This window comes from Heterodontus francisci, chromosome 8 (genome assembly GCF_036365525.1).
Source record: "Heterodontus francisci isolate sHetFra1 chromosome 8, sHetFra1.hap1, whole genome shotgun sequence".
In the NCBI taxonomy this organism is placed as follows: domain Eukaryota; kingdom Metazoa; phylum Chordata; class Chondrichthyes; order Heterodontiformes; family Heterodontidae; genus Heterodontus; species Heterodontus francisci.
Window position 1 is genome coordinate 62,689,860 of NC_090378.1, and position 19,164 is coordinate 62,709,023.

The window sequence follows — 19,164 nt, forward strand, 5'->3', positions numbered from 1 at the left end:
CAACAGATCAAAACTAGCATCAGGTCTAGTGTGAGTGCACAACCAGTTTAATTGACCAATCAAGCTTTGCAATTGCTCTATCTCTTTAGATATATCATCATATTTCTGTAATGACCTAGCACGATTAACTGGGATGGGAGTAACACACTCAACAGGATTGTTGAGTTCAAGTTATTCCAGACCTACTCCACTTAATATCTAAACCAATATATTTAAAAGCCCCACAAGCTTGATTCGCAATCTTAAATTCTACTCCAATCTTAACACATTTCTTATTCTGTAGTAATATCCCATAAGAAATCAATGTGCATCATGAAGATGCCTTAACATTTCCCTTTGATACCATTGCAGGATCTGCTTTTAATTCAACAGAACCAATTTACAGCAAAACAGATCTCACTGAGATTAAGGCCATAGAAGCATTTGTTTAGTTTCCAGTTTTCCTTCTGCATCTGCTGCCTCTTTAGGCAGTTTCTCAAACACTTCTCTCTGAAAAGTATCACCCTGCAGAAACACGATTTTTATGTCGATTGATCTACACTCACATGAATATGTGGCCAAAAGAGCTAAAAAGATTCTCAAGATTACTTTTTCAGCTGTGGGAGAAACTACTCTAACGTCTACATCACCCAGTCACTCTTTAAAGTTCATAGCAACTAGCCTCGCCTTAGCTTCATAAGTCCCATCTGCAAGAACTTTCAGTACAAATTCATCTGTGACGAGTCTGGCTGTCCCTTATCTGGTACCTCCAGAATAAACACCATACTCTCTCCAACTTTCTAATTCCTTTTATTTTGCCTTTCATTAGTTTATCCTCAAGTTTATTGGCAGCCACAAAAACTTCATGGTCATGAAGATGTTGGCTTCTAGTTCTATTGCAAAACTACTCTTTAGCCTTTGTTTCAATGTGCAATCTGTTCAAAATATGGTCTCCACTAGCACTTTGATGTCTTTCAGGACTACTACTGTAGAATCTCCCTCTCACTATTAGAGGAGCTTTCTCCAGTATGTGATTGTTTCCTGATGCAAGAGTCACTTCCAGACTCGATTAGAACTTGCAGAGTGCTTTCTTACTCCACTCTTTCACCCTATCCTGCCAGTCCATGGACCCTGCTTCTTGACCATCATCCTGAACATTCAACCGATATGTAAACTTGCCAGTAGATTTTCCTGCATGTCCCACAATTGTCACATCCTTCCATTCATTAGACCCCTCTGGAATATATGTCACTCGAGTACATACTCGGGGCAATTGGCCTTTGGATGCGATTGCTCTGCCCTGTGCACCGTGATCGCTCCCATTACCACTATCCGATCCTTGATCTACAGTATTCTGTTCCTCAAGACCTTCAACACAAAACACTTGAGCAGTTGAGGTACAAGGTGCCTCGTTTCCCTCTATTAGCTGCTGAGATTTTGTAATCAACCCCGATTAATTGTGAGGAATGGCCCTCAACATGGAGGCAGTTGTCAACTTTGTATTTTGGTTGGTCAGCTAAGATTTAATGCAGCATTTCATTGATCATTGCCTGATTCCTTTCACGGTGCCCATTGCAGTATTCATGACCATAATGTTCATGTTTTCACATGTCTTTGAATTAGTCATTGGCAAATTCCCCTTCATTATCAGTCAGAAACCTAGCTGGTGCCCAGGCCTGGTGTCTATCCATTTCTCCATGATTTTATCTATAAACCACCCTTTTGTCCTTGCTATATATTATTGTAGGAAGACTAAACCTGGTTGCCAACTCTATAAAATGTAGAATGCAAATACTTCTGTCTTTGTCCCATACCTTTTAAATCCATGGCCACAACCTTGTTAAAGTCACGTGCCAATGGAAGGCTTACAATCAGACTGGATGACATCCTCCGATACTTCTTAACAGATTTCGCACTTCTTACTAATCTATTATCCTCGTATACTCTTCATCAATCACACCTGCACCCTTTAACAGGGTTTTTAATCTGTGACAAGAGTGAGCAAATTGCCGGTTTTGTTTTTTTTTCCCTCTGATTCTTATCACCTGATGCTATTACTACTTCTCTAAAACCCTGACTAGAAATATCAGGTTTTGTTAAGGGAATACAATAATGCCCTGACTGGGTAAACTGCAAATGCACTGACTTTCCAAAAATAATGACCTTATCATGCTTCCTGTCAGGTTTCATTTGTGCCTTTTTAGAGAAGATTTATTCCACAGTAAAGGTAGCTTGCTAGAGACTGATTGCTAAATTCCAGAAACCTTGTTGTGGAAGGATAATGCTGGAGCCTATCTTTACTCAGTTTCACATTATTGTACAGAATAAAAGGATTATAAACATGTAGCTCCTCACTCAAGCCTTCCACCAGTCTCAGTAAGTGTCTCCTTATAAGTGCTGAAGTAAGACCCAAGTTAACAACCTTCACCTGTATATAATTAAACAATTGATGCACAATTAACACTGATAAAGTGGCATACTCCCGCTATTTTACATGGAATTACAAGTCTCTTTCGTGACTTCAATTTGTTGTCATCACCAAACCTAAAGCAAGTAGTACTTTTATACTCCATAACATTGCAACGATCTTCACGACGGAGTGAATCCAGATAACATTTTAACCAATGTATTCCACATACTGTTGATGTGCAAGCACCATCTAACACAGCAGAGTTGAACGGATCTGTGACTAACACATTCATCACGAGATTAAAATTCCTTGTGACTGGTGCAATTCATTCAGATTCATCATTATCTTCCTCTGGGTCATGTATCATTTCAAGGACCCAGCCTCTCCAGTTTGAGCAGTTTGTTGCATAATGATACTTCAAGTCACACTTGAAGCATGTATTAACTGTTCCTTGGGCATTCCTGGGATTCATTTGCCTATTATTGCTATTCCAATTCTGTCTTTTGGTGTAATAGCCAGATCTGCTAAAGGTGCTATCATTCTCATTCCTCCAGTCTTTAACTCTTCCATTGTACTGATGCCTGCATCCAGTATCTGAACCATTTCAAAATCGGGCAAAGAGTACTCCATTCTATGTGTCACTGCAGAATGTCCAGTTATATCAAGGCTGCAGGAAATGACTTACGCCAGAAATTTCTTTTAAGGCAGCAGACATCTGATCCAACAGGGAGTCTTTTTCCGAGAACCAAACCCCAGTTAGAACCATAAGCTCGTCCACTTGTGACACCCTAGCACAATCTGGCAATTTAAATGCTAGCACTGAACCAGAGATCTCTAAATTAAATTTCCTCAATTTTCTATACAATCTGCTAAAGTCCATGATATAGTCCTCCATTGAAAGATCATATGTTTTCCAAAATCTATCAGAGTCTGACCATGCCTCATGCGTATTTAATAGATCATCCTCCTTGTCGATTTCATCCAAGAATTCGAACAGAAGATCCAAACCTTCTTCAGTATCCAACTGGTGACCATTCACTTCACAAAATACTCCTGATTTTTCTTTTGGTAGTAAGTAACAATACCAAGGCTACACCTTGTTTCCTCTTTAATAGGGACATAACCCATGTCCACTTCATTCTTCCACTGGTCATGTGGCTCAGAACATCAGAGGGTAATCATGCCCTGACAATTGACACATGCTTTACTATTTTCCACAATAGCCACTGGGATTTTAATTTTCTAAGTGAAAAAAAAAGATTTAGTTTCCAACTTCACCTTTAGGCAACCATTCTTTGTTACCATGTTCTATTCCAGAAGCTTGTGGTTGAAGGATGGTACTGGAGCTAATCTTTACCCAGTCCTACATTTATTTTACAAAGTGAAAAGATTACAAACATGTAGCTCCTTACTCAAACTTCCACTTAGTTTCAGTAAGTGTCTCCTTAAATGTGCTCAAGTAAGACCCCTAATTAACACCCTCCACCTGCATGTAATTAAATAATTGATTATACAATTAACACATGAGCGTTTATGGCAGACAACTGGTTTAGGCATTCATTGCCAGATTTGGCTGGACCACATAAAGCACTATTGGATCCAGCTCTCCTCTGTCAAAACTGTTCCTTATTTCAGGATAATTTTGGAATGCAAAGATAACCCCAGGCTTCTCCTCTGTGACAAACCATATTTTTAAACCCCTTTCCATTACATCCTCTAACTTCATCTCCAACAAGTGAGAGGAGCTTGTAGACGTCTTTGTCACTAAGGTTAAGACCATCCATTCAGTTGCCTCTGCAGCTTCCCTCCCTTTCCCTAGCCCACCAAGCCAAACTTCCACAAGCTTCTCTTCTCCACGCAGCACCACCGACTGCCCCCCACCCCCAACTTCCACCAACAACCAACCCTGAACTTGAATGCTTCTCTCCTATTCCCTCATAATAACATGAGAAATAGGAGCAGGAATGGACCATTCTGCCCCTCAACACTCCTCCACCATTCATTACGATTAAGGATGATCTTCTACTTCAACTCCACTTTCCCACCTGCCCCACATAGTACTTGATTCCCTGAGAGATCAAAACTCTATCTATCTAGATTCCCCAGCCAGTGGAAACAGCCTCTCTGTGTCACATTAATAGTAAAATAGTGGTAAAAGGAGGAGTGGGGCCTACTGGGGACCAAAAAGGGGATTCACGCATGAAGGCAGGAGGCATGGCTGAGAAATTAAATGAACACTTTGCATCTGTCTTTACCAAGGAAGAAGATGCTGTGCAGGTCATGGTGAAAGAGGAGGTAATTCAGACACTTGAAGGGTTTAAAATTGATAAGGAAGAGGTATTGGATAGGCTAGCTGTACTTAATGTTGATAAGGCACCAGGACTGATAGGTTGCATCCAAAGATACAGGAAAGTGAGGTGGAAGTTGCAGAGGCACTGGCCATAATTTTCCAGTCTTCCTTAGATTCAGGGGTGGTAACAGAGGACTGGAGAATTGCAAATGTTGCACCTTTGTTCAAAAAAGGATGTAAAGATAAGCTCAGCAGGTACAGGCCAGTGAGTTTAACCTCGGTGGTTAGGAAGCTTCTAGAAATGATAATTCAGGACAAAATGAATAGTCACTTGAGCAAATGCGGGTTAATTACATAAAGCCAGCACAGATTTGTGAAGGGCAAATCGTGTTTAACTAACTTGCTGCTGGAGTTTTTTGATGAACTAGCAGAGAAGGTTGATCAGGGTAAGGCAGGTGATGGACTTCTAAAAGCGTTTAATAAAGTGCCGCAAAACAGACTTGTGAGCAAAGTTATAGCTCATAGAATAAAAGGGACAGGACCAACATGGATACAAAATTGGGTGAGTGACGGGAAACAGAGAGTAGTGGTTAATGGATGTTTTTCAGGCTGGAGGAAGGTTTGTAGTGTTGTTCCCCAAGGGTCAGTGTTGGGACCCTTTCTGTTCCCGATATATATTAATGACCTAGACTTTGGTACAGGGCACAATTTCAAAATTTGCAGATGATGCGAAACTTGGAAACATTGTGAACTGTGAGGAGGATAGAACAAAGAACAAAGATAATTACAGCACAGGAACAGGCCCTTCGGCCCTCCAAGCCTGCGCCGATCCAGATCCTCTCTCTAAACATGTCGCCTATTTTCTAAGGTTCTGTATCTCTTTTCTTCCTGCCCATTCATGTATCTGTCTAGATACATCTTAAAAGACTCCATCGTGCCCGCATCTACCACCTCCGCTGGCAATGCGTTCCAGGTGCCCACCACCCTCTGCGTAAAGAACTTTCCACGCATATCCCCCCTAAACTTTTCCCCTTTCACTTTGAACTCGTGTCCTCTAGTAATTGAATAGTGTAGAACTTCTAATTAGTGTAGAACACTAATTAGATAGTGTAGAACTTCAAAAGGACATACAGGTTGGTGGAATGGGCGTACAAGTGGCAGGTGAAATTTAATGCAGAGAAGTATGAAGTGATTCATTTTGGAAGGAAGAATATGGAGAGACAATATAAAATAAAGGGTACAATTCTAAAGGGGGTGTAGGAGCAGAGAGTATATATGTGCATAAATCATTGAAGGTGGCAAGACAGATTGAGAGAGTGGTTAATAGAGCATGCAGTATCCTGGGCTTCGTTAATAGGGGCACAGAGTACAAACACAAAGAAGTTATGTTAAACTTGTATAGAGCACTGGTTCAGCCTCAACTGGAGTATTGTTTGCAGTTCTGAGTGCCACACTTTAAGAAAGATGTGAAGGCATTAGAGAGAATGCAGAAAAGATTCACTATAATGGTTCTGGAGATGAGGAACTTCAGTTAGGTGGATAGATTGGAGAAGTTGGGACTGTTTTCCTTGGAGAAGAGAAGGTTGAGAGGAGATTTGACAGAGGTGTTCAAAATCATGAGGGGTCTGGACAAAGTAGATAGGGAAAAGCTGTTCCCATTGGTAGAAGAATAGAGAACAAAAGGGCACAGATTTAAGGTAATTGGCAAAAGAAGCAATGGTGACATGAGGAAGAGCTATTTCACACAGCGGGTGGTTAGGATCTGGAATGCATTACCTGAGAGTGTGGTGGAGGCAGATTCAATCAAGGCATTCAAGAGGAAATTGGATTGTTATCTGAAAAGGAAGAACGTGCAGGGCTATGGGGAGATGGCTGGTGAGTGGCATTAGTTAGATTGCTCTTTCAGAGAGCCAGTGCAGACATGATGGGTCAAATGCCTTCCTTCTGTGCTGTAACAATTTTGTGATTCTGTGATACCTTGTCAATCCCTTTCAGAATCTTGTATATTTCAATGAGATCACCTCTCCTTCTTCTGAACTTCAGAGAGTATAGGCCCAATTTACTCGGCCTCTCATCACAGGACAACCCTCTTATCCCAGGAACCATTAAAGTTAACCTTCGCTGTGCTACCTCCAAGGCAAGGATATCCTTCCTTCGATATGGAGACCAAAACTGTACACGGTACTCCAGATATGATCTTGCCTAAGTCCAATACAATTATTGCAAGTCTCCTATACTTGTACTCCAATCCCCTTGCAATAAAGGATAACATGCCATTGCCTCCCTAAGTATTCATGCCTTCTCCAAGTGTTGTCCATGCCTCTGACATATCCCACCAGCTCCTAGCCTATGAAGCTAAACAACCCCCCCCACTTCCACTCTGCCCAAGGTTTCCCCACTGTCCTAGCCCTGAACTCGCGTCTTTCTCTGGATTCCCTCCTATAATCTCATGCCCTCTCTGAGCTCATCCTGTCCATGAAACCCACCGCCTGCTCCTTTAACCCTATCCCCACTAAACTGCTGACTGCCCAACTTTCCCTTCTGAGGACCCATGTTAATTGTTACTATTAACGGTTCCCTTTCCTTAGGTACTGTTTTTCCCCTGTTCCTTTCAAACCTGCGTCATCACCCCTCTCCTCAAGAAAAATAACCCACCCTTGACCCCTCTGTTCTTGCAAACCCATTTCCGACTTCCCTCTCATCTACTAAATCTTTAAACGTGTTGTTGCCTTCCAAATCCGCACCCATCTTTCCTGCAACTCTGTGTTTGAATCCCTCCAATCAAGTTTTTGCCCTTGCCACAGCATTGAAACAGTCCTTATCTAAGTCACAAATTGCATCCTATGTGACTGTGACCACAGTGAACTATCCTACCTCACCCTTCTTGACCTGTCTGCAGCTTTTGACACAGTCAACCATACCATCCTCCTTCAGTGTCTCTCCTCCATCATTCAGCTGAATGGAACTGCCCTCACCTCGTTCTATTCTTATTTATCCAGTCAAAGCCAGTGAAACACCTGCAATGGCTTCTCTTCCCGTTTCCCCACCATTAGCTCTGGAGAGGAAAGAAATAGTTTGAAGATACAAATTCTAACTAACATTTAATTTTTGCATATATGATCACTTGTTTATCCCTCATCCAAGAATGCGCACTGATATAAAAACTGATCATGGTATTTTTGTATTTTCAGGAATATTACTATTCTTGTATTATTGCAAAACAGCTTGAACACTGCCTCTGCAGTGAAATAGAGGTGGCAAAAATTGTCCTCCCCTGACAGCTATAGTAGTAATGTGATAAGAAGGCCTGAATACAATCCCTCTAAAAACTGAAAGTTTTAAGATTTGCAGTAATTCAGGGAGATGGGGAATTGTATGACAAGATTATGTGACTAAAATTCTGCACTGAGTAGTCCACAACTTATTTTCAATTCTCCTGCCGTTCGCCATGATGAAATGGTAACACGCAAGTCTGCCATGGTGCAACAACATACCCGGTGCTTTATTGCAAAGCAGTGTGCAGTGTTACGATCAGGTGAGAAAGAGGTCTAGGGTTCCCTTTCCGCCTTCACCTGGTCTTGCTGTAATAGGGTTTAATTTTAAACACGCTGTTTTTAGCTCCCCCTTGGTGAATCCTTGCTCACCACTTTCCAATTATAAGGCAAAGAAACCAATATACACACAGGTTTTCTTAGGTTTAAAAAAGAAAGATTGAAATTTCTTAAACTTAAACTTAAATTCTAATTCGGTTAACGCCTACGGACACACAACACTCTCACGCTAGCATGCATACATGATAAACACATGCAAATAGGGACAGAAAAGAGCAGAAGAAAAATAAAGTGGAAAAGTTTGAAACAATCTCTGAAGAGGGTTTTTTTGTTACTGTGCTTTGAGCTCTCTGTAGAGTCCTTGTTTGAAGGTAGGTCTTGCTTTTCATTGGGGCCCAGTATTCTTTTTAAACCTTGCTCAACGTAGGAGACTTTTCTTTCTCGGTTCGTATGGCTTAAGTGGGTTTTGGAGTTCCATGAGAAAGAGATGGGAGCAGAAAGGAGAGGCTGTGGCGAACTGGCCAAGAGAGGTCCTTTCAATCCAGGAGCATTCAGCTTTCTGCCAAATCTCAGTTCAAAACTGTATAATTCAGAAAAACAACCCAGACTGCAAGCAGGTTAGTCATGTGATTAGCTGGTTTGACCACGTCTGTTTGTGGATTGTATTGGAGCAGGGGATAGCTCCTTTGTTCCAAGTACTATCTGTTAAAATGCAAAAATGTCTTTCCAGCCAGGGGCCTGGCAACCTCTTATCACAGGCCTTCTCTTCTTCCCAGCAAAAATTTGAAATTTAATGTCCATGTGGCGAAATTAATGTGCCTCATTCTTGGCAGGTAGGGGCCTGCATGACAGCAGTGTGATGCCATGTACAACAGAAACACCCAAATGACCCACAAAGTGACATACCAATGCAGTGGCCTCTCACTCACGGTCACTCCTATGCGTTGCTGCCCCTATGGCTGAGGATGAGGTGGACGCAGACTGCTCACTCGTGCTTGTCTGAGACAGAGATAACCATGGCGGTCGGCCCTGTAGTGGAAGTGCTGGGGTGGGGGAACCTCCAAGGGCTGCTACACTGGCATCATTGCAGGGATGGCCTCTGTTACAGGACATGACTCTACAGATGTTTGCCCATCTGAGGGGTCATGGAGGTAGATGATGGTCCATGTGAGGAGTGGCCCCCTCGTACCATCTGTTGCCACCTCAGCCCTTTTCGGGCGCCCTTGATCGCTGGAGGGAACCACCAGCTGGGAGGCAGCTGGCATCTACTCCATGCTTCTTTGCATCATTGACCACTTAATGCTACAGACTGCAGCTGTGCATGTCTGTGTGCCGTTCCTGCATCTACTCTGAGTGATGCTGCATATGGCTGTCCATCATTTTGGCCACTCTCTCAATGGAGGAACTCATATGCTCAAAGCACTGAGGCATTGTGGAGCACATGAGATGAATGGACTCTTCCATTCTCATCCCATGACTCTGTAGTGCCTCAGGTAACTCTGACATGTGAGCACACATCTCACACAGGTTCTCCAGGTGGAGCTGCCTGTTTCACGACTCCTGAGGCTCTGCATCTCCACCCAGCTGAGGAGGGCTGCGCTGTCCTCCATCCTCTGAGGGGTACTGGCCACAGCCAACTCTGCCTTCCCCTGACCCCTCCTGCTCTGAATAGATGTACGCTTCACCCTGCGGTACCCTCTCTAATACCGCATGAGGACCCACTGAGGTATGAGTATTTGTGCTGGTGGAAGGCATGCAAGAAAGATGTGAAAGTGCAGGCTCTGAGGTGTCATCCTCCTCTGAGTCCTCCAGAACAGGTTGGTGATGTCTTAACTGCTCCCTATCTGATGCTGGCCTTGTGGGAGACATAAGCGAAGGTGGTCATGAGAAATTGGCACAATCAACAGATGCTTCTGCTGTTTGAAATGATGAGATAACAGTTTGTTGCACGGGGAGGATTGCCATGCATCCCCTGAACCTGGGGTTGTTGAGATCTTTTTACCCTATCTGTGTTGGACTCCCGTTTCTCTGTCTCCAGCGTCCTGGTAGCTTACCTCTCTGTCGAGATCAAGGGCCAGCTCCTCGAAATATGTCCGTGCTGAGCTGGGGAACCCCACCGTCCAAGTGTGCCCTCTCGCTCTTTCTCATGTTGTTTTCCCTTTAGGCCTGCAAGGTGAAGAAAGATACCATTAGGACAATGCCTCTTTTCCTCACCACTTGCAGCTTTTCAATTGCATAGTATGTTTCAGACTTCCCAGTAGCCCACTGTCCAATAGCACTCAGATAATGAACTATGCTTATGAATCATCAATGATGCAGGGCACACATCTTTCCTGTGGTCAGGAGAACTCTATGTGCCCTCAGCATGACCCTCACTTTTCCATTCTGGTGACTGCTGACCAAGAGGCATGCCATCTGAGTCTCTCTTTGGACTCACTTTGCCAGATCTAAGCAGGTCATTGAAACGTTTCCTGTACTGGACCCAGTTCCTCCTCACCACTTTTTCTCGTGCCACTGACAGGGAACAGGATGCATCTCCGTGCTGTCACCGCCTCCAGCAGCATCTCAAGTAAGGCATCAGAAAAACAGGAGGGTGAGTCCTGGTATGGGGGCCCTCCCTGCCCACTGCTGTCTGCTCAGCTTCTCCTTCCATCATGGCGACAAACGTCAGCCACAGCAATGGCTGCCACTAGCTATTTAAATTGAGCCCACTGCTCCCTGCGTAGTGGCCTCCTTCTCGCATCTGTCGCCGCTAAACGCTAAATACGATTCTGGGTCAATTAATTGGTTTTCTAATTAAAATTGCAATGCCTGCACATTGCTGACCCAGAAATGAATGTGACATTGCGGTCCTGACTCCAGAATTGAAATCCTGCCCATGGAGTCTAAACCAGGAAGTATAAATTCAATTTAAATCATGTACAGAAAGCAAAATAAAGATTAGGAAAGAAAGATGGATTTGAGACAGTGAGATAAGAGACAGACAGAAAAAGTTAAAATCTTTCCACCACTAATTAAATCCTACAGGAGTGAGACTCCACACTTTTTAAAAATTATATTTTCAGTGTTAGGGAGGTTGGCAGTAATTATGACTTAACACGTTGTTAAAAATTTATTCACACCTGAAGGCATCAGCACTTTTTCTGGTGTGGGTAAGTACAGCAACTTCATGTCCTTGTATGGATTTCAATGCTGAGTCTATTGGTAAGGTACCATTATAGTGCCGACTGTGGGAGAAGCAGGGTATCTTGGACTGCAATGTTCTTTCAGGAAGGAAATCTGTTGTCCTTGCCCAGCCTGTTCTATGTGTGAATCCAAACCCACAGCAGTGTGGTTGACTCTTAAGTGCCCTCTGAAATGGCCAAGCAAGCCACTCAGTTGTAACAAACCACTCTGACAAAGGACTGTAGCGATTCAAGAAGGTGGATCACTTCCTTCTCAAGAGCAATTACAGATGGGCAATAAATGCTGGCCTTGCCAGTGACACGCACGCCCTGGGAATGAATATAAACAAAAAACTTCCGGATTCCTGTGTTTAAACTCTTAAGTTGCTGTCTGATTTACTCCACAAACATGTGACTGTCATTAGCCTCATTGTTATTCTTAATGCAAACTTTGGGCCAATGTATCCATATGAAATATCATACGGTGGTAACAACCAAAGCGATTTCCATTATCTCAGCTTTGTTAGCCACCATTTATAATGCAGAAGTAATTACCAAGACTGTAGGAATATCTTGCCTGATAAACTGAGAGCCACGGCAAAATATGTTTAATTCAATAGCAGTTAAATGCTCATTGCCAAAAAACTGCAATTTACTATCAAATCATGCAGCAACTTTGCTTGAAGGATTAGGTTGAGGTATTACAAGCATATTGAGCTGTTATGCCCCCTCCCATACTTTAGTTGAGTTTGTGACAAATTAGCTCACTTATATAATTATTCAATTGATAACCTAGATGTAACTAAATTCTGTTATAGAGAACTCCATTGTAATGAAATTTCTTAATAATTCAGCCTGTCTAAACGTATGCATGAAGCATGTATAGTGTCCTCATGCAGCATTCCTGTTCAGTCAGAGTCCTTGCCGGTACAGTTTCTGAAGTGTACGTTTCATTTTGTTTTGGTTAATAGTATGTGGTTATCAAGATTTAACGTCTACATGAAAGGTATTCAAATATGGAATGTTGTTGTAATCATTCCACTCCTTCTGATAAAGATTTCTCATAAGTTAATAGAGCATTCCTTATAATGGGAGGTTTGACATGTATTTTTTAAAAGACAAGTTCTTTATTCTAATGCAGACTGTACTGTCATAATTGCCTTTTTATGGGAAGTTCTGTGTTGTGAAATGATTGGTATTGAAGTTGACAAAAGCTAATACAATTTTTTTTTTTAAACTGCACATTCTGTTGGATCTCTACTTTTCTTTGCACGAATAAATTAAGACAGTGGACAACTCTATGAAGCAATAGATACCAAAAAAGAGTCAGAGAAAAGAAGCAGGTAGGTGATCAAGTTTTAATGGACTATGTAACTTGAGAAAAATCTGATGCAAGTTATCATTATGCCTCCTGGAGGATGGTAAAAATTTGTCTTCAAGAACAATGTTCTTGTCTAATATTTTAGCAGGATTAGTTGAGCTTGAATGCTACATCATTTCTATTCAGGTACAATGATCATTATTCACTTGCTCATTCGGAGAACCACTCTCCCTCTTTCTGCGTCTCTCATTATGTATTTAAAAACTTGTTATACACCCTCAAATAATTGTTTCAAGCACTTGTTTCCTCACACATTACCATTTGATTTTAATTGGATAAATATTTTCTAAAAAAAACAAACCACCCAGGTACTTCCCTGTCATGTTGCTTACGGTGAGTCAGGGGTTATACTGGTGCAGATGGGATGATTCCATAGATAAGCTCTGGAATGATCTTTGTAAGAGACCTCCTCAGCCAGTGAAGTAAATGATTTTTTGGCTAGTTCCTGTAAAATAAATAACATTTTCCTTATGTGCTAAACAAGGTGAGAACACTCCAGCTGTCTGAGGAGGTCTCTTACAGCAAATTAAGAAATAATTTTCTTTTGTACATACTATAGTCACATTAATAAATTTGTGCACATAGTATGGGAAAGCAGCCCTTTGTCATTGACCAGTTTAGGGGGTTGCTTTTTTATGGCAAGGAGAAAGAAATGTACACCATTTTATCAGAAATTATACTAATTTGTATAATTTATTCTTTGCCACATATCTTCAAAACTACTTGGTTACTAAAAGGGTTCAGATTAAACATGTTTCAATACAGGAATTTTGTTTGGAACTTCCCTTCAAACTTAAAGGTGCATTCTTTCCAGAATTTCTCTTTTTTTTTTGCAGTTTGTTTGTTTGAGTTCCGAGTGGAACATAAAATAACACATACAGTTGGTGTAACTATTTATAATACAATACAAAATATAAAAATAAAAATTAAACATTACTGTAAAGTAGATTTTTGTCTTTACCATCTATAGGTTGCCCCATATAGAACAGCAGGTCCAATTGTCATGCCATTCAGTTCAATGGAATGAAAATATGGAGGGGTTCTGTAAAGGTTGGGTAAATTTGCCCCATATTTGCTAGTACAAAGTTTTATTTGGCACATGTGCAACTTGTATTTTGTTTAATAAAAGCTGTTAAATAAAGTAATTTGCAATGTTTTTTCAGCAAGGTACCTCTGGGGGAAAAAATAGTACAGGTGACCATTTATCTTTGCTATATATGAAATGCAAATTCCAGTTCCCTGCTATACCCTTGAAATAATTTCCCAGGGAGTTTTCATCTTCAAAAATGTTCCATTGACACATAGGTGTGGAGGTCAGGTGAGGCTTACAAACAGCAAGTCCTGGCATGTTTTGTGAATCAGCAGTTCCGTCAACCTTTCCACTTTTTATATGAATAAGTTTCCTGTGTGTTTCTGAGTTCTGTGGTAAACTTTAAAAAAAAATGTAGCTCGAATTTATCCATTTAGAATAAATTATGTAACTATTTGGAATGCATTAGAAAATAGAGATTAATGCAAACCATTGCCAGAATCCATACACAGATATACAAGTCAATTTTGTACAATTTATTATGTTGTAAAAAATTTCACGTTATTTTAGAATCACTATTTTAAACTTGTTAGGCCGAGAGAGAAAAGGGCAGATCAAAATTTCAAGTGTTTTGAAATATTTGGTCAAATTGATCTGTTCATCTTTAAAGAAATTTTGCATACAATCCCATTTAAAATTAATAACTTTGCAGATAGTACATCCAGGAAAATAATTTGAATATGAGCCAATCAGCTGTAAATGTGATGGTGGAAGCAAACTCCAGGTAACACAAAGTGTGTGCAAGACCATTGAGATTTTTTAACTATAATTACAGATTCCTACAAACTTAATTTATAACAATAGGAGTGTTATTTATTTATTTAGAGATACAGCACTGAAACAGGCCCTTCGGCCCACCGATTCTGTGCCGACCAACAACCACCCCTTTATACTAACCCTACAGTAATCCCATATTCTACAGTAATCCCATATTCCCTATCACCTTCCTACACTAGGGGCAATTTACAACGGCCAATTTACCTATTACCTGCAAGTCTTTTATGTATTACAGAACCACTGATTTATAGTGACAAATTTAAATGCTGCTTTTATTATGTGTTATGGGATTTAAACTGGTATTCTTAGAATCAAATTCTGGTTAAACTGTTAACTAGTGGTCCTGCTTTTATTACAAGTCCCTGTCAGTACATGCTTATTTTATTAGTGGCAGCAGAGATGGGAAGAGGGGACAAAACTGGTGAAATAGAGGTTCTAAGCAGAAGAGATAGATGTAGTGATAGGAGTGAAGGTGTGGTAAGAAGGAAAAGGAAGTAGTGGGAGGGTTAATGATTATAATGGAGGAACCATGAGAATACGGGAAGGGAGTCATTACCATCTTTTTTCTGTATCCACCACCCCAGATGCAGAATACAGTGATTGGTGGCTCTTTGTCCCACCAACACCTCCCAAAGAAAAGGAAAGAAGAAAAGACAAAGAGGCAAGCAAAAAGAATTAGGGAAACGAGCAGAAAAGTGAAAGACAGACAAAAACAGGGAGAAACAACAACATGAGGACATCAGAGATAGTAAAAGACAAACGATGGACAGAAGTTGAATCCCGCTCTACCCATTTTTCTACCATGGAATAATGGCAAAGAGCACCATTTTCTCAGTGTTGTTTCTCATGCCCCAAGGGTGCTTAAAATACATTTAACACCATATTAGGTCACCACTTAAAACAGGCATTAGCCCTCTAGCATATGTTAATTAGCAACCTATCGCCTGTTTAAGGGCCACCACTGGAAATTTGATAGGACTGAGTGGAGCATGTTTTGCTCTGCTTAGTTTTATTAGGTGCTTCAGCGACCTAACCAGTGACCCATAAAGGGATCACTGGAGTCCACTACGAAAAAGGTAAGCTTTTTTCTTTTAAACTTGCTTTTATGTCATCCATGTTAGCCCACCCTCTCTCCTTCCGCTTTCGCCGCTTCTCCACAGCAGAGGTTTTGCGGTCAGTTTCCGATTGTTGGATGAGGCAATGCCACATGGTATGGTTTGTGGCAAGTGCCTCTGACACCCGATGTCAATTTGTCCCCTTTTCAATGAGGCCTTCTGAGTGTCCTCAAAAGGTTTTCTCTGTCCCCCTTGAGATCGGATGCCATCCCTAAGTTGTGAGAAAAGGATCTGCTTTGGAAGCTGATTATTTGGCATGCGGATGCAGTGTCCAGACCAGCGGAGCTGATTTTGCATAATCATGGTTGCGATGCTGGAGGAATTGGCTTCAGTTTATTCTCCTGTCTTCCCACTTGACTTTGAGTACCTGCAGAGACACCGCTGGTGGACATTCCCCAACGCCCAGAAGTGCCTTTGGTCGGGGACCCAAGTCTCACTACCATATAGAAGGGTGGTGACAGCAACTGCATTGTAGACTAAAGCCTATGTCCTCTTCTGGAGATCTCTGTTGTCGAAGACCCAGTTGCACAATTTCTGGAAGGCTGCACTAGCACAGCTGATTCTCTGCTGGATCTCCAGTTTGACGGTGACCTTTTGAGAAAGGCAGCTGCTGAGATATGAGAAGTATTCAACTTCTAAAGTCTCCCCATCAATATTGATAGCTGGAGGTGTAGATGTTGTCCAGGGAAGTCTGGTGCAGGATTTTGGTCTTGCTGATGTTGAATGAGAGACCAACCCTTTTGTGTGTGGAGTTGAAGAGGTTAAGTGTGGTCTAAATGTCATGTGCAGTGTGGGCCACAACTGCACATTGTAAGTTGTGGATATGCTGGAGGGTCACCTTAGTCTTGTCTCTGTCTGTTGACTTTGAAAAACTTCTCATTGAGTCAACTAAATCATGACCCCTTGTGGAAGTTGATCATGAGTGAGTTCCATAATAAGGCTGAGGTATATAGTGAAGAGAGTAGGTGCAATCACACAGCCTTGCTTCATGCCCATTAGGATACAAAAGGGCTCAGTCTCCAATCCATTGCAAAGGATGGTTGCTGTCATACCATTATGCAGAAGTTGCAGAATAGTAACAGATTTTGTTGGATATCCAAGTTTCTGGAGAACTTTCCAAAGGGCTTTGCAATTGATAGAGTCAAAGGCCTTTGAGAGATCAATGAAGGCCATGTCGAGCTCTTTGTGTAGTTCCAGACATTTTTCTTGAATTTGTCGAGCGACAAAGATCATGTCTGTGGTTTCCTTAGGATTGCCGGAAACCATATTGGGTCTCTGGAAGGGTGTCTTCGCTGACCGGTAGGACGCGGTTCAGGAGAATTTGTGAGAATCTTTCTGACAGTGGACAGAAGGGATATGCTTCAATAGTTCCCACAAATAGATTTATCACACCCTTCTTGAAAAGTGAGGCAATGATGGCATTGTGGAAGTCTGGAGGTAGTACCTCTTCTTCCCAGATTTCTGTTAAAAGGTCTGAGAGTTTGAGCGAGAGTTCATGACCAATAGCTTTATAGATCTCTGCAGGAATCTTGTCCAGATTAGACACCTTATTCTTCATCTGCTGAATAGACTTTAGTATCTCAGCAAGTGTTCGCAGTGTACCCAAATGTTCACTCTCAAGCTGTTGAGAGATTATTTTGATGGCTTTGTCCGGTACTGTGACTCCCAATTGAGAAGGTTCTGGCAGTGCTCCTTCCAACAGTTTCAGCTGTCTGCATCGTCTTTGAGAAGCATATTGCCATCTTCAGCTCAGAGGGGGGTTGACCATTTGTTTTTAGTCCGTAGATAGTCTTAGTGGCCTGGAAGAAGCTATGCATGTCATGCCGGTCTGCATAGCATAGTCATTTATGGCATAGAAGGAAGCCATTCGGCCCATCGGATCCATGCCGACTCTCCGGAACAATCCGCTCAGTCGCACTCCCCCACTTGATCCCCTTAGCCCTGCAAGCTTATTTTCTCAAGTGCCCGTTCAATTTCCTTTAGAAATCATTGTCTCTGTTTCCACCACCCTCGTGGGCAGCGAATTCCAGTTCATTACCACTCACTGCATTAAAAAAAAGTGCTTGCTCATATTCCCCCTGCATCTTTTGCCCAAAGCTTATAATCAGTGTCCCGTAGTTCTTGTACCATTAGTTAACAGGAACAGTTTTACCTTGCTTACCTTATCTCACCCTATCATAATATTGTACAATTCAATTAAATCTCCCCTCAAACTCTTTTGTCCTAAGGAAAGCAAACACAACTTTCCCAATCTAACCTTGTACCAAAAATCCTCCATCCGTGGAACTATTCTGGTAAATTGCCTCTGCACCCTCTCAAGGACTCTCACATCCTTCCTGAAGTGTGGTGACATTGAATTTCATTGGACCTCTCTACTCACCACTTATTCTTAACACATATTTTTCTCTGAGCTTTAGATTTAAGTAGTAAATATTCTTCCCATTTCTGCTGTGACGTAGGCTGACTTTGACAGATAAAGAAGACTTGACGTTTCCAATCGAGAAGTTGCATATTTCTTTATCATTCTCGTCGAACCAGTCTTGGTGCCTGTGAGATCCAAGCCCGATGATCTGGGTACATGTCTCTTGGATCGCAGATTCGATCTTATCCCAAAGCCCTTTCACACTGGAATCATTGAAGCCTGTGAAAGCAAGACAGGAAGAAAGATGCACCTGGAATTGTTCTCTGATTTTTATATCCTGGAGAGTATGGATGGTAAATCGTATCCTGAATTTCTTTGAGGGTCTTCGGTGTCTGGATGCCAGGTGTACGCTCATGGTGGAGTGTACAAGTCTGTGGTCAGTTCAGTTCTTTGCACCTCACATGGCTCAGGTGGTGTGCACATCCTTCCTGACCTGGGCTCGGACAATGACGTAGTCCAGGAGATACCAATGCTTGAATCGGGGATATTTCCACATTGTCTTGTATTTATCTTTCTGACGAAAGAGTGTGTTTGTAATAGTGAGCACATGTTCAGTGCACTAGGTGAGAAGGAGGAGACTATTAGCATTTGATTTCCCCACTCCTCCTTTCCTGATGGTGCCCTTCCAGATGGCGTAGCTGCATCCAACTCTGACATTAAGATCCTCAGTAGAATCAATTTGTCTTGTTTTAGGACGGTTGCCAATACAGAATCCAGATCTGCATAAAAGAGCTCCTTTGGTTTCGTCAGTAGAATCGAAAGTGGGAGCATAAGCACTGATGATTGTGGCCCTTTGATTGTCATTAAGTTGAAGGCATAGGGTCACTGCTGCAAAAAATGCAGTAGCCAATTTGCGCACTGCAGGTTTCAACAGCAATATGACAATGACCAGATAATCAGTTTTTGTGATGTTGGTTGAGGGATAAATATTTGTGACAGCATGGGGATAACTCCCCTGCTCTTCTTTGAAATAGTAGAATGGGAT

General features: G+C 41.8%; 1 protein-coding gene across 4 annotated transcripts in view; it reads left to right on the forward strand.

Annotated features, from left to right (window-relative positions):
• LOC137372858 (FYN-binding protein 1) overlaps positions 1-19,164 on the forward strand; it is a 144,432-nt gene that overhangs the window by 78,602 nt on the left and 46,666 nt on the right. For all 4 annotated transcript variants that reach the window (XM_068037221.1, XM_068037222.1, XM_068037225.1 and 1 more), the window contains one exon: positions 12,684-12,737. In XM_068037221.1, coding sequence (XP_067893322.1) covers positions 12,684-12,737 — 54 coding nt within the window. The remainder of the gene's footprint in view (positions 1-12,683; positions 12,738-19,164) is intronic.